Raw genomic sequence first — 16,118 nt, 5'->3', positions numbered from 1 at the left:
AATATAACTGGTCTTCCATCCTTTAAACCAGTTAACATAATGCTTCTTTATCGATGTTATAGCCCTATCGTTTATGTTACCGCGGCATCTCCCTCAGGATTGATCATATTAGGAGGTTGCATTGCAAGAACTACCAACAAGATATTAAAATATATATTTATTTCATTCCGTTAAAACTTTACATATTCCTGGGTATAAAAATAATTGACATTCAGGGTTTAGTGTTCCTGTAAAAGAACGCTGCATCCTCTCCTTCCTGTAAAGGAACGAAACTATTGTGAGCACTTCATAAAGGAACGAAACTATTGTGAGCACTTCAAGACACCAGGGGGCTGGTATTACAGCCGTTTAACTTTGACGCGTTCCCATTTCCCTTGACAGGGGGGGGGAGAAAAAAAGTGTTTTGTATACATTAACCAAACTAACATATTTTCATTTAACCCAAGTCAATTATTAATTCATTAACTGTTTTGAAATGGAGCCGTATTGTATTACAGTGTCAGGACACTGTACATCAGAACACCTAAACAAACATTATTTTCCCAGCTACCATGTATGATCACCTGCGCTGGAAGAGGACCAATCACAACGTGGCGGGCCTGCATCCACCTGGCGAAGCCCCGTCCATACCGTTACCATAACAACCTTGAGGACGGAGAGAAGAGAATGAGAAAGGGACATTGAACCATTGAGGACCACCCCCCCTCTCACAGTAGAAAAGAGCATTGACCATTTGATCTAGGAAAGAGCGACTGCCATAAACATCTAAGACACAACAGTAGTGTGCCATCTCATTATCCATAAGGTGCAGCAACACAGTGAGAACATGTTTACATACCTAGTTTGCTGGAAGTGGTATCCTAAAGAGATATTTCAGTCCTACTGGTAATCAACAGGTTCCTCATCAGCCTATAAACAAAGTGCTACGGCTAGCTTGGCTGGTTAGCCTACAGGGTAACAGTATGAACACCTAAATATAGGAATAATCAAAAGATAAATAACACATCCCTCAGATCCACATAGAAAATAAGTCAAAAGAGGAATAAAACAATTAAAAACCCTTCAGAGCCTCCATGCATGGGCTGCGGGCAGTTCAAGTCACCCACCTGAGGCATCCATCTAACAGGTAACTAATGCTGCAGTCATAAGGTCTTATTTACCTGTGAAACAACTTAAGGCATCCTGGTTAAATAAGTAAAATAAACTAACTAAGTTTGAACAACTTTTTTATTTAAAATGAACATACATAGGCATACCAAAATGTTCGAACAATAATTGGTTTTGATCTCAAGACATTAAAGTATACAATATACATGACATGAAAATAAATGGAAAGGGAGTGTTTAATATGATCAATGGACTGAAAAGAGTCCACACATTAACACTACAAAATGCTGGGAACAAAACTAATCTTAAAATACAAAGAAAGGAATGGGGGTTTTCCAACAAACAGTCCTAACCCTAGGTAGGATAAAAGAATGAGTGCAAATAAAAAATCATATCCAACTTTATAACGACAGCTACACGCCCCCTATGTAACCCGAGTCCTGGATAAGAGTCCTAGGGTCCTGGACTAAGAGTCCTAGGAGACCGAGTCCTACAAGACATAAGTATACCGCGTCCTAGAAGTATTGAGAAGTATTGAGTCCTAGAAGTATCGAGTCCTAGAAGTATCGAGTCCTAGAAGTATCGAGTCCTAGAAGTAGGGCATAGCCGGCTTTCAGGGAAGTGGTCTTCCTACCTGTAGGATTTTGAGGTCTTCGTTTGATTTGGGTTCACCGTGTTTCTGCTGGGCTTAATGCAGAGCTCATGACTGAATGGAGTGGCGGTACGGTGGAGGGCGTGCGGACCGTCTTTCGTGGTCTAATAACCTCCGTTGTAACCGCCTCTCTGGTACCCACCGCCTCGTGCGTAAGGCGCCGCGCTGCGCTGGGCCCCGTAGCCAGGAGCAGCGCCCTTCATGGGGCCGTAGCTGGAGGGCTGCTGGTTGTAGCCGCTGCCGAAGTCACTGTAGCCGTTTCCTCCGCCATAGCCGCACATCTGCTCTCCGTAGCCCCCGCCGTAACCACCGTTATAACCGGCGCCATAACCGCCACTGTAGCCTCCACCGTAACCTCCACTGTACCCGCCTCCGTAGCCGCCGTCACCACCGCCGTAGCCGCTGTATCCGCCTCCTCCTCCTCCTCCCCGGCCGAAGCCATTTCCCCTCATCCCCCTCATCCCCCCGCGGCCCCGCAGCCGCCCGCCGCTCTTATTGGCCGCGTCGATCTCCTGCTTGGTGAGGGCCTTCTTCACCTCCACCTTGTGGCCAAGGATGGTGTGGTACTTCACCACCACCGACTTGTCGGCGGAATCGTTGTCGGTGAAGTGAACAAAGCCGAAGCCCCTCTTCTTCCCGCTGGCCTTCTCGGAAATGACCTCGGCCTTCTCGATTTCACCATAACGGGAGAAATATTCGGTCAGCGTTTCTTCTTCGATGTCGTCTTTCAAACCCCCGACGAAGATTTTCTTGACCTTGGCGAGGGCCTCGGGGTTGTTGGAGTCCTCCCGGGCCATGGCCCTCTTCAGCTCGGCCTGCGTCCCGTCGATGACATGCGGCCGGGCCGCCATGGCGCCGTCCGCCTCCTCGGCGGTGGAGAAGGTGACGAAGCCGAAGCAGCGGGAACGCTGCAGCTGCTTGTTCACCACCACCACGCAGTCCGTTAGAGTACCGAACTGCTCGAAGTGCTTCCGGAGACCATCGTCGTCCGTGTCGACGTTCAACCCACCGACGAACAGTTTACACAGCTGGTCCGCCGCCATCTTAGAGATCTGTGAAGGAATTAGTAACGTGGGGGAAACAGAAGACAAGCGTCTCTACCGAGCTGCGGAGCCGCCTATATTTATACCGGAGGGGCGTGGGGACCTGCTGACGTGAAATCACGTGTTCCATGCCCAGTGAACTCATGTTATTGCGTCTTTATAACCGAAATATAGCCGGAGTAATGCAAGTAAAACCTACGTTTAACATCTTTTTTTTTAAACGTATTTTTATTTGAGTCATTTCGTCACATATCCCACCGTGTATAAGGTTCCGTTTCCTCCGACCATGCCTTCCTAACGCTCATTCCCTCCTTTCCATTGTTAACCCTAGCCCAGGCCGCTCGGCCCCCTGCGTTCAGGGTGGGAACAACAAAGGCCTGCTGTATCATATTAAAGTATATAGCACTAAAGTACAGTGTGTGTGTGTGTGTGTGTGTGTGTGTGTGTGTGTGTGTGTGTGTGTGTGTGTGTGTGTGTGTGTGTGTGTGTGTGTGTGTGTGTCTGTGTCTGTGTGTGTGAGTATACTATTGTGGTGTAATTAATAACTAATTAATACAGTTATCCCAGCCATCATTTATACAAACACTTTCATGAATACAATTAAAACAAACACTATAATAAATGTAAAGCCAGCTTTCACATTTTGACTGGCGAGTGTCTAACTATATCGAACTTTTTATTTGTCTTAATCAATTACATTTTTTATTGAAACTCAAAAGAAAGAATAAACCTGAAGAGTATCACATATAGCTAGAATTACCCTTAATGTTTGATTGGATTTTTTTCATTCAAAGCGACGCCCTCATTCAAAGGTAGAATCAACTCAACAACAACATTCCAGAGTGAAAATCTACAGCTGTTATTAGCATGTGAATGCCTGCAAAGTGTCAGCCATAGAAACTATGGGCTGAGGTGTTGAGGAGCAGACGACAGAGTAGGCCTACAGCTAACCAGAGTTTCACTTTTAGTGGGGCCTAGATGTATAGAGAACCAAACGGGTCTATAAACACATACCTGTACTAATACACTAGTACCAATACAGGGGATATTGCTAACCTCACATATCTAAATATGGTTAGTTCTTTATACAGGGTGAGCTAGCTACAATACCTAATACACAATCTAAACATAATAAGTTTATAGGTTCTATAGGGGGAGCTAGGGTAATCCTATAGTTTAATGGCTCTATACTAACAACCTAAAGCTGACTCTTTGCACTGACCTCCAAACTACTAACCTTCCGCAAGCTGCAGGGGTTATAGACCCGGGTAAGGGTACGAACCCATGGGATAGAACCCATGACAAGAGCCAGCGGTCGTGTTTGGGTTCATCATTGTGAGCACAATAGGAGTGATTGAGTAAATATAGAAAAATATATACATATCGAGAGTTAGATTATGTATCACGAGTTGTTACATAATATAATAAGTTGTATAATAATAGTATAAGTAAACCAAGTAGATATTAATCCACTCAGCGATTAATATAAATCTAATATCCAACAGGACACTAGACACTTTCAAAGTAAGAAGTAAAACTAGTGTATAAACACAAGTCATCTTTATTGTCATGTTTGTCATTGAAAAAAGGAACTAGAAGACATTTAGTGAGGGACACCCCAGGTCCCTCGAAGGAACCCACTGTCTGTGGGCGGTCGAGGAGACCGTTCAGGCCCGCAGGAAGAACACCGCTCATTAAAAACAACAGATGGAGAGTTGAGGATGCGTGGTTATTGTTATTATATAAGTAAATCATATTGACTACAAACCTGTTCCCTTAAAGAGGAGGAGCAGGACAACATCACTCTGTTTAGAGAGCCACGCCACTGGTCCTCATCACACTCAATCTGTACACAATAAGTTGGATGCTCATCTAATATTTACATTTCTCTTCCAGGGAAAACTCAGCTTCACAGTCAAAATGGCTGCCGCTCTCTAGGGAACTCCACTTTTCCTCTCTACATCACTAACCCTAAAATGGTGACCCTCCAAACAACACAAACACTGGGTAGGATGGGAGTCACCACGTGACCAACAGCTCTCCTCTTCTTGTGATAGGATGGCGAGAACATGGCAGCCACACGCAAACCAAACAGGAAGCTTCCAATCACAGCAGACCATGTAGATCACATGATGTAGACCTTCTCAGCCTGAGAAAAGCTGAAGACTTCTTTGGTTCTGGGGCAGATCACCTTGTCATCCTGGCGGATGGACAGCAGGGACTACAGGGAACAGAATCACAGAACAATGAACATTTAATCATACACATACGAGCACCGCTCCTTGAGGTATCAATCTCAAATAAGGGAATGTCACGCTTCAAGCAATAAATTGTATTTTGTAGATTTTTACAGAATTTTCCGTTTTGCTCTCAGATTACACCTGCCTGAGTATACAAGAGGGTGGAGGTGACGTAGCTACACTAGCTAGTGGACCAGAGGGCGGAGGGGACTTAGCTACACTAGCTAGTGGACCAGAGGGTGGAGGTGACGTAGCTACACTAGCTAGTTGACCAGAGGGTGGAAGTGACGTAGCTACACTAGCTAGTGGACCAGAGGGTGGAGGTGACTTAGCTACACTAGCTAGTGGACCAGAGGGTGGAAGTGACGTAGCTACACTAGCTAGTGGACCAGAGGGTGGAGGTGACTTAGCTACACTAGCTAGTGGACCAGAGGGTGGAGGTGACTTAGCTATACTAGCTAGTGGACCAGAGGGTGGAGGTGACGTAGCTACACTTGCTAGTGGACCAGAGGGTGGAGGTGACATAGCTACTCTAGCAAGTGGACCAGAGGGTTGAGGTGACGTAGCTACACTAGCAAGTGGACCATTGGCTGGAGGTGACGTAGCTACACTAGCTATCGTACCAGAGGTGATGCATAGGCCATGACACACCAACCAGAGTATCGGTCGTCGGCGTGCTCGGTGACCCGAGTCTGTTCGTGTGTGCTGTGCGTTCGGCCATCAACAAAGCCGTCGTGATCTTTTCAAACCTGTCTGGGTTTTTTCCCGCCGATTGCAAATGTTGAATCGGCCATGACCAAATCGGTTGGACGACCGGCAGTCGTAAATGGTGTGTCAGGGGGGCCATTAGATGTTGAGGTATGGTGTATTTGCTGACTGGCGGTGACGTGGTTTACTCCACCTCTCCAAAGGGAACTCACGTTGTATCCGTAGACGTAGCCATTGGGCAGCATCATGGGAGGGTTGTTCTCGTTCATCACCTCCCCGGAGATCTTGCAGACCAGCCGTGAGTTGGCGCAGTGGGCCATGGGCAGCGGCTGGGCCAGCTTGTTCAGAGACTTACTGCACACGGGGCAGTCTGGGTTCTTAGAGGAGCCCTCCTCTTTGTAGCACTGACTGAGGGAACGTTCAGGACAACCACACGTATAACAGCACCCTAGTGTGACAGCTCCATACTGAACCCCCCTAACAGCACGGCCCCCTAGGTTGACATACAGAACCCCCTTTACAGCACGGCACCCTAGGGTGACATACAGAACCCCCCCCCCCCAACAGCACGGCACCCTAGGGTGACATACAGAACCCCCCCCCCCCCCAACAGCACGGCACCCTAGGGTGACATACAGAACCCCCCCCCCCCCCCAACAGCACGGGACCGTTCAGATGGAGCAGAGACCATACAGACACAGTATTATCAGGGATGGAACGAGTCACCGGGTAGAATGTTGACGATGCGAGTGCCACCCCTGACCCTGACCCTAACCCCAACCCCGACCCTGACCCAGTATTCAGCTAGCATTCAGAATTAGCCGGGCTAGCTAGCAGGCTGCACTTGGCTGGCCGTGGAGGGGCTAGGAAGGATACGGCGTCTTGATGGCGGAGAGCCCGGCCTGCAGGGTGATGGTGAACACCGAGTTGTTGCCCAGCTGGTGGAGTCGGTAGTTGTCGTATCGGAACTGTTGAATCAGCATCTTCCAGCGCGCTGGGTCCAGCAGATCCTAACACACAAATGTGAGTTTACTAGCAGTTAGAGTAGCTTCAGTTACTTTACTAGCAGTTACATTACAGTAGGTTTAGTTAATTTACTAGCAGTTACAGTAGCTTTAGTTACTTTATTAGCTGTTACAGTACAGTAGCTTTAGTTAATTTACTAGCAGTTACAGTAGCTTTAGTTACTTTATTAGCAGTTACAGTAGCACAATACAGTAGAAGGGTGGGGGGGGAGTTGGTCGTAACCGGTTGACCGTACGACTAGAAGACTAATTGACATCTATCAAGGAATGTGGATTCATGTCTTTCATATCACTCAACAAGTATTCCGGTAACTTATCAACCCAAGCGTATTCTGTTGCTAAGCGACCTCAACGTCATTGGCAAACAATTTCTCGGGGCTCAAGTCTGAATTGAATTGAATTGAATTGAATCTTACCCTATAAGGGCTGATGTGGGCGTTATCCTACCTTATAAGGGCTGATGTGGTTACCTTACCTTATAAGGGCTGATGTGGGTGTCCGAGGGGAAGGCCAGCATCCCCATCACCTGGCGTACCTCGTCCAGCTGGCCGCCCTCCGCCTGACTGAAGTGCTTCCTCGCATGTCTGACACACACACACACACACACACACACACACACACACACACACACACACACACACACACACACACACACACACACACACACACACACACACACACACACACACGATGAGAGGTTAGGGTTAGTTAGTAGGTTAGGTAGTGGGGGCTAGGGTTATTGAGTGGTTTAGGTAGTGGGTCCTAGGGTTAGCAAGTGGTTCCTAGGGTTAGTTAGTGGGTTAGGTTTAGGATTAGGTAGTGGGTCCATGGGTTAGGTAGTTGGTCCTAGGGTTAGGGTTGGGTAGTGGGTCCTAGGGTTAGTTAGTTGGTAAGGGTTAGTGAGTGGGTAAGGGTAAGTTTGTGGGTCCTAGGGTTAGGTGGTGGGGGTTAGGGTTAGTTGGTAAGGGTTAGTGAGTGGGTAAGGGTAAGTTTGTGGGTCCTAGGGTTAGGTGGTGGGGGTTAGGGTTAGTTAGTGGGTTAGGGTAGTGGGTTAGGGTAGGTTAGGGCAGGGTAGTGGGTTAGGGTTAGTAAGTGGGTAAGGGAGTGGGTCCTAGGGTTAGGGATAAGAGTTAGTTAGTGGGTTAGGGTTAGTTAGTGGGTTAAAGTTCGGGTTGGGGTTGGTTAGTGGGTTAGGGTTAGGGTTGGTTAGTGGGTTAGGGTTTAGGTTAGGTAGTGGGGCCTACCTGACTCCATCCATGCGTTTGTTCTGTCTGATGAGCTCGATGAACTCCTGGATCCTCAGGCTGAACTCCAGGTAGCTCTAAGGCGGTAAAGAACAGGGTGAGGGTTAGGGCATGACTCCCTGTAATCAACCTCTAAAGGCTCCCTTATCCTCAGCCTGGAACGGTTGTCAGCAGCTCATCAATCCTGGAAAACCTGGATTTAGAGAAGGGGTTTTCCAATCATGGAAAACAAAGTTATCAAATGTGGTGCGAGAGCATCGTGGCAACATCCCAGCCCTGCTTCCCGGTCAGCGCGGGAGAGAGGGTGGGGTTAGGGTTAGTCACCACAGGGCTTCCTGAGGGATGTCTAATGAAGCTTTCTAATGAAAAGTAATCATTTTAATTATGTTAATGATATGATACGTTATAATTAGAGCCGTCAAGCGATTAAAATATTTAATCGTGATTAATCGCATTAATGTCATAGTTAACTCACGATTAATCGCAAATTATTTTTCTATGCCAAATATCCCTTGATTTTTTTGTCCCAGAATTCTTCTCATTTTAATTATCTTATCAGCATGGTGAAGTGCATCGGCTTGCCTTGTGCAAATGATTTTTTATTGATAACAACATTGGCATATACTGATTAAAACAGGACGATACAAAAAAAGAGCCTATAGTGCAATTAAACGACTGCTTTGAACAAGTGACATTTGAACATAGCAGTCAGGCTACTGCTTCTATGTTTTGAGCCAAAGAAAAAAAAAAAAAAAAATATATATATATTTTTTTTTAAATAAAACAATTGCGTTAATCGCGCGATAAATTTTTTAACGCCGTTAAAATTGGTTTGCGTTAACGCCGTTAATAACGCGTTTAACTGACAGCTTTAGTTATAATCCAATTATGTTGATGCCAATTTCCCCCCTAGGGTTTGGGGAGGGAAGCCCTGAGGTCTCTGTACACCTCATAACCAATCGCTCCATATTTAGTTAGGAAGACAAATAACTATAAAATATATATATATTTTCATAGATGAGTCGTGTGTTACTTTGTGCATTAATTGATGAAACTAAAATACTAAAACCAGTGTTTCCCATACATAGACCAATGTAGGGCGCAGCGCCACAGAATCAACACAGAGCGCCACAAATTGATTCTGCTTTATTTTTTAAATGTTTTGTGATTTTTAAATATAAATATCGTTCCGTTCATTCATCTCTGCATAGCACTCTTTCTCCCTGTCATTCTCGTTGACACACGCACAGAGACAAGCGCGCACTTATTGGATAAACCCGCGTATCATACATGCACATGACAGCGGGTTCGCCCGCTCCTCCACTCAACGTGCCTACAAAGGCAAACCCGAAGCAGCGGGATATGCAAGGGATAATGTATAGAACGCCGGTCATTATCGGAAAAATAAGTCCCGACAGGGCGAACAGGACACGACGCACAGTTGTGCTCTACTACAGGTGAGGTTAGAGGAGGCAGGCCCTGCTACAGGTGAGTAGTGAGGAGTCGAGCCCCTACTACAGGTGAGTAGAGAGGAGGCGGGCCCTACTACAGGTGAGTAGAGAGGAGCCCATACTACAGGTTAGAACTTAGTACTGACACAATACTAACCTTCATTTTGCGGAGGCGGGACTTGTTGTCATGGCACCAAGCAAGACAGGTGGCGGTTTCCTGTCTCTCCAAAGACTCCTCCACCTCTTTAGCCGTCAGGAACATCTCAATGTTAACCAGATCCTATGATGAGACAATGTTGTTCATGGTAGTTGGGACACGTTGGTAGCTGGGACATGTTGGCAGTTGGGACATACTGGTAGTTGGGACACGTTGGTAGCTGAGACATGCTGGTAGTTGGGACATGTTGGTAGTTCGGACATGTTGGTAGTTCGGACATGTTGGTAGTTAGGACATGTTGGTAGTTAGGACATGTTGGTAGATAGGGCTCTTGTCTTTTCAAACGGTCATAAGGTTAATAGTACTACAGTAGTGTAGTGGTTTATAGTACGATTGTAGTGTAGTAGTAGTGGTTTATAGAACTATAGAAGTCTAGTAATAGTGGTTTATAGTACTAAAGTAGTGTCGTAGTAGTGGTTTATTGAACTATAGTAGTGTCGTAGCAGTGGTTTATTGAACTATAGTAGTGTCGTATAGCAGTGGTTTAAAGAACTTTATACAACGGGGGACCTAAATCCAGCGATCTGATTGGTTCCCAACTGTTGTATAATGAGCGTATACATAACTGCTATGACGCCCGATCATTTTGTGAAAGTTTGCATATCACTCCGCGCCTGGAAGTAGAAACAGTTACAAAGTAAAACATATGTTGGATGATGGAGAGCGTGTAAATGTTGTTACTCCGGGAGTGAGCAAGGCGATGGAGTGAACGAAAGCTTAGGCACACGGTGAGCGAACTGCTCCATAGGATAAATTGCCGGCGAACCGCTCTATCGGAGCCTTCTCTCGGAGGGACGCTAAAGTGTGTTGCATAGCGACCGTCGATGCATAGCGGCAGTCAGGAGGGACTACTTTTTTGTATTCTTTATTTAAACGGCTATTTTGACTTTCTTGGTTTCTTTTTAAATGTAGTGTGTCTATGACTTTCGTTTCGCCATAATAGTAACCGTTGTATAAAAGCAATAGATCGCTTCAGTCAGTGGCATGTGCTCATTATACCACTGTGAAGGGGGTTGCCGGCCCTCCGCTGTGCGTCGGGGCCGGAAAACGCCCCTTAACAGTGGTATAATGAGCACATACCACAGCCTGGCATGATCTATTGCTTAAATAGTACTATAGTAGTAGTGGTTTATAGTACTATAGTCTAGTAGTGGTTTGTAGTACTATAGTCTATGGTTTATAGTACTTTAGTAGTATAGTAGTACCTCGATGCCGCTCTGGCGTGCTAGCTTCACGGCCGTGTTGTAGTAGCCACAGCGCAGCAGATGCTCCACCATCATGCGGTCCATCCTCTTCTTCTTCCACAGGCTGACGGAGGCCAGCTGGTCGCTGCTGTGCTCCTTCAGGTGTTCAATACGACGCTTACACAGCTTAGCGCTCTCATCCTCTGCCTGGATCGACTCCGCCGCCTGGGGGAGTAAACCATGAGTACACCTGTAGTACACTGTGAGTACACATGTAGTACACTGTGAGTACACTGTGAGTACACATGTAGTACACTGTGAGTACACATGTAGCACACTGCGAGTTCAAATGTAGCACACTGTGAGTACAAATGTAGTACACACTGTGAGAACACATTTATCAGACTGTGAGTACACATGTAGCAGACTGTGAGTACACATGTAGCAGACTGTGAGTACACATGTAGAAGACTGTGAGTACACATAGCAGACTGTGAGTACACAATGTAGCAGACTGTGAGAACACATGTAGCAGACTGTGAGTACACATGTAGCAGACTGTGAGAACACATGTAGCAGACTGTGAGTACACATGTAGCACGTGGGAGTGAGTACTAACCTTCCTCTTGAGGGCACTCAGCTTCTCCACCACGCCGTCCAGCAGAGACACCACCGAGTGGACGGCCGGGAAGCTGCTCAGGGTCTTCTCCAGCTCCGCCACCACCATGCTGACGTGGCTCGTCTCCCGGTCGATGTTCTTCTGAGCGGCTCGGAACCGCTTGTTCAGAGTCTCGTACGGAACCTGGCCCCCCAGTACAGAGGGTCAGGACTCAGCGGACCAGTAACAACTGCTCTATACATCATTACAGCCAATGGGAAGCCAGGAAACACTAAGCAACTAAATACTAGTATTACTATTAGACAGATTAAAGATAAGTACTAGTATTACTATTAAACACAAAGATAAGTACTAGTATTTCTATTAGACACATCAAAGATAAGTACTAGTATTTATATTAGACACATCAAAGATAAGTATTGGTATTACTATTAGACGCATCAAAGATAAGTACTAGTATTAATATTAGAAACTTAGAAGATAAGTAGTAGTATTACTATTAGATACATTAAAGATAAGTACTAGTATTACCATTAGACACATTAAAGACAAGTACTAGTATTACTGTTAGATACATTAAATATAAATACTAGTATTACTATTAGACACATTAAAGACAATAGTATTACTATTAAGACACATTAAAGATCAGTACTAGTATTATAAGTATTACTATTAGATACATTAAAGATAAGATAATAAACTTGACATATTTCTGAAGATAAACAGTATGCTCAGACCCTACGTCATCCTCTCTTTCACCTATATGATTACATTCTCTTTACTGAGAGGTACTAGTATTACTGTTATTCTTCCCCATATCACCTATATGATTACCTTATCTTTAATGAGAACTACTAGTATTACTGTTAGTCTTCTCCTTCATCACCTATATGATACATAATGTTTATATATGTATTATGTATATGTATATCCTCCTGATGACCAACATTTTGTTCTGCCTAAAAACAAAATGTGGTCTGAGGTCCGCGTCCCGTCATGTAGACCTGGTCTTCGTGGACCTGGTCTCCGTAGACCTGGTCCTAATCCAGACCAGACCACCAGACCAGATCTTATCTTCTGTTTTAGAGTTGATCCCCTCTCTTCGCGGAGATTCTTTACCTTTAGTGTCGGATATTCCTGGACCTTCAACGCCATGGAGAGTTGAGAGGCTGTCTCCTGCACCGCCATCTTGGCTTTCTGCTTGTTTTTTTTCCCAATGTGGACCAACTACTGCCATCTAGTGGACTAAATACTGCCACCTAGTGGACGAAATACCTAGTGGACTAAATACTGCCATCTAGTGGACAAAATACCAAGACGACTAAATACTGCCACCTGGTGGACTAAATACTGCCCCCTAGTGGACCAAATACCTAGTCGACTAAATACTGCTACCTAGTGAACTAAATACTGCCATCTAGTGGACTAAATACTGCCACCTCGTGAACATGTTCCGTTATTCTAATTACTTCACATCTCGGTAAAAAAATAATTTAATTATTCATCTATTAGAAGTAGACTGACACGGATGTTGACTTCCGTCGACTTGAATTAATATTCTAAAAGTAGAATATCTTACAAAGTTAAAAATAATAATAGAAAATCGGAGTTAGTGTGTGATTCCAAGCTATTCTGAACATTTTAAAAGTGGAATTTAATCTCTAGGTAAAACATTGTGGAAGGAGTAGGGTCCCAAAGTTTGAGAGCAATAAATATATAAAGGAGAAAGCCTGAGAAGAACAATAGGTGAGTGCTGTTGTCAGCACAATGAAGAACCTGTTGAGTGTTGGCCAATATAGTCAGGATGTAGTCTGCGTTCACCCAGTGGTTCTCAACCTTTTTTGAGCAAACGCCCCCCTGACCTTACCCTGATCCTCTGGCGCCCCCCCCCCCCCCCCCACACACACATAAAAATAAATAAATAAACTTTTCATTGCTTTTGCGGTGGTCACTATATAGCAATGAATTAAACCTAATTAAACTTCGAGTGAGTGAGAGAGAGAGAGAGAGAGAGAGAGAGAGAGAGAGAGAGAGAGAGAGAGAGAGAGAGAGAGAGAGAGAGAGAGAGAGAGAGAGAGAGAGAGAGAGAGAGAGAGAGAGAGAGAGAGAGAGAGAGAGAGAGAGAGAGAGAGAGAGAGAGAGAGAGAGAGAGAGAGAGAGAGAGAGAGAGAGAGAGAGAGAGAGAGAGAGAGAGAATTGAACATTCATTCACCGTGACCCGGGGACTCCCGCCATGCCCCGTGAACGAACGAACGAATGAATGAATGAATGGCCCGGGAACCGTGGGCACTGCGTCCAGGGCAACGCGGGCACCGCAGCCCGGGAACCAAGGGCACCGCGGCCTGGGCAACGAGGGCACCGCGAATACAGATCGCGCCCAGAGGCCTAATTAGGCCTATATATTTTGTATTTGAAATGCAACAGCCTTTTCGAGGTGACTACGCTCAGAGCAGCTGTAACTGAACAACAGCAAGAGGAAGGAGGAAAAAGGGCTGAAACAAAATTTGTTATTTTTTTCTGGCTATCGGCCATGTTTGATTGTGTTGTGTTGGTTATTAAATTGTTAACCAGTAAACTTCGGTTATGTTTATCAGCGTTACGATAGAGCAGTGGCGAAGCTAGAACTTTTTTGGGTGGGCTCAAGCCCTTGTATGTAAGGGCTCAAGCCCTTGTACTATGTTAAGCACACTTAACTTAGTTTCTGCTGTTTTGTATGTCAAAAAGGCTTGCTAGTCTTTATCAGAAAATCCACGATTTCAAGCTAATAATAATAATAATCATTTTAAAACCTTGACATAATCTGTCAGATGACCATTAAATGACAGTTGACCACAAGGCGATTCTATCTATGCCTCCTCTTGAATTGCTTCATGTTTTAGTCGGCAGGGGCTTGTAATGCTGCGTAGCATGATAAGCATGATAAGGTGCAAGGAGCAGAAAAAGTTGATATGGGTGCGAATTTTCAGTTGAAAAAAAAACGCTGGCATTATTTTATCAGCTGAGGACGCATTCATTGCCATAACAACGTGAGCTGATCAACAAGTACAACATGTTCTAATACTATGAGACTCATGAAAACGCCCTCAGCTTATAAAAGGTAGCTTATTGCTCCCGAAATAGTGGTATGTTTCTCATATTATTAATCTTGTACATGTTGTACCAATGTGTTTCAGTAACTGTGTAAATAAAAACAATAGGGGGAAATATGGTCATTTCTGAGTGAAACTTACACAAAGGAAATTTAATTCCTTCATCCAATTAGTATTTTTTCCTTTCATCACTTTAGTGGTTCAGAACTGCATTATTTAGCTGACATTGCCAGCTTTTGGCTTAGACATACAACAGCATAGTAACTAATAAAATAAAGGTTGTGGAATAAAAAAATCTTGGACAGGACTTTATATACCTCATATACACCTGTGGCTTCCTGGGGTTGAGCCCCCACAAAAGTCAGAACCTAGAATCGCCCCTGCTATAGAGATCATGACGATAGCTGATGTAACAGGAGTCTGGGCGTGTGCAGGACCGAACCACGCTGTATGACCACTGTTACACTGCGCATAGACAGTAAAAAGTAGCTGAGACGGTAGAGGGGTTAGAAACCAATAAATGAAAATAGGCTATTTATTTTCAGGTAGTCTATTTTTTCCCCCAAAAAATAGAAAACCGTGAAAGTTTATAGTCCCCCCCCAAAAAATGAAAAAAATATTCACGTTTCCAGCACCCCCCTATAGGTTGGGCGAACGCCCCCCAGGGGGTGATCCCGCCCCCTCAACGGGGGCGGGATCCTATACTATATACGGGAGCCTATACTATATACATGCATAGTATGAAAATACAGCATCTGATAATAAAGTACAAAAAAAAGAACAAGGTTTTTTTAAAAAGAATAAAACATTTAAATGGTGTCTCATGCTGGGGTTAGGGTTAGTCTCGATGCAATAAAGTTAGCTCTGCTCTAAAAATGAATCTCCTCAACAACACATCAACACACGGTTCATCACCTCGGCTTAGCTCAGGAGGTAGAGCAGTTGTCTAGTTCGATCCCCAGCTCCTCCTAGCTAGCGTTGATGTGTCCCTCAGCAAGATACTTAACCCTAACTGCTCCTGACGAGCTGGCTGTTGCCTTGCATGGTTGACTCTGCCGTCGGTGTGTCAATGTGTGTATTAACCGATGTAAGTCACTTTGGATAAAAGCGTCTGCTAAATGCCCTAAATGTAATTGCAATCACCTCCTGCACCTCGAGCCGTCCCATATCACAATGAAATGATAAATATCAGGAGCTGGGACTAGAGGTGTCTGTAACCTAGGCTCCATCATCTGCTGGCTAGGACTAACCCTTACCCTAACCAATCTACCAAGCTAACCCTTCTCCTAACCCTAACAAATCTACCAAGCTAACCCTTACCCTAACCCTAACCAATCTACCGGGCTAACCCTTACCCTAACCCGTACCAATCTACCGGGCTAACCCTTCCCCTAACCAATCTACTGGGCTAACCCTTCCCCTAATCCTAACTAATCTACCAGGCTTACCCTTACCCTAAACCTTACCATCTACCGGGCTAACCATTACCCTAACCAATATTTCACCTCCTCCTCTCCAGTGAGGAGGAGGTGGTCG

General features: G+C 45.0%; 2 protein-coding genes across 5 annotated transcripts; both read right to left on the bottom strand.

The window, feature by feature from the left end:
* Positions 1–142: 142 nt before the first annotated feature.
* LOC115551836 (heterogeneous nuclear ribonucleoprotein A0) lies at positions 143–2,868 on the bottom strand. Of its 4 annotated transcripts, none has more exons than XM_030367406.1 (3): positions 1,742–2,868; positions 551–645; positions 143–256 (listed from the first exon to the last, which is right to left on the bottom strand). In XM_030367406.1, exon 1 carries the CDS (start codon positions 2,800–2,802, stop codon positions 1,864–1,866), a length of 939 nt encoding a protein of 312 aa, XP_030223266.1. In that variant the 5' UTR covers positions 2,803–2,868; the 3' UTR covers positions 143–256; positions 551–645; positions 1,742–1,863. The 4 variants fall into 4 exon arrangements, with proteins under 4 accessions (XP_030223266.1, XP_030223264.1, XP_030223263.1 ...); XM_030367404.1 differs by having other exon boundaries at positions 564–645; XM_030367403.1 differs by having other exon boundaries at positions 551–2,868.
* A 1,475-nt stretch (positions 2,869–4,343) lies between these two features.
* On the bottom strand, positions 4,344–12,740 carry maea (macrophage erythroblast attacher, E3 ubiquitin ligase). The gene is made up of 9 exons (XM_030367401.1): positions 12,613–12,740; positions 11,491–11,673; positions 10,893–11,096; positions 9,628–9,750; positions 8,020–8,096; positions 7,251–7,359; positions 6,627–6,760; positions 5,963–6,158; positions 4,344–5,023 (listed from the first exon to the last, which is right to left on the bottom strand). The coding sequence occupies exons 1-9, from the start codon at positions 12,679–12,681 to the stop codon at positions 4,928–4,930; spliced, it is 1,191 nt and encodes a 396-aa protein (XP_030223261.1). The 5' UTR covers positions 12,682–12,740; the 3' UTR covers positions 4,344–4,927.
* Between the last annotated feature and the right edge of the window lie 3,378 nt (positions 12,741–16,118).

Source organism: Gadus morhua, chromosome 10 (assembly GCF_902167405.1).
Source record: "Gadus morhua chromosome 10, gadMor3.0, whole genome shotgun sequence".
Taxonomy (NCBI): domain Eukaryota; kingdom Metazoa; phylum Chordata; class Actinopteri; order Gadiformes; family Gadidae; genus Gadus; species Gadus morhua.
The sequence above is the reverse complement of the archived record's forward strand: the minus strand, read 5'-3'. Positions and strand labels throughout refer to the sequence as shown.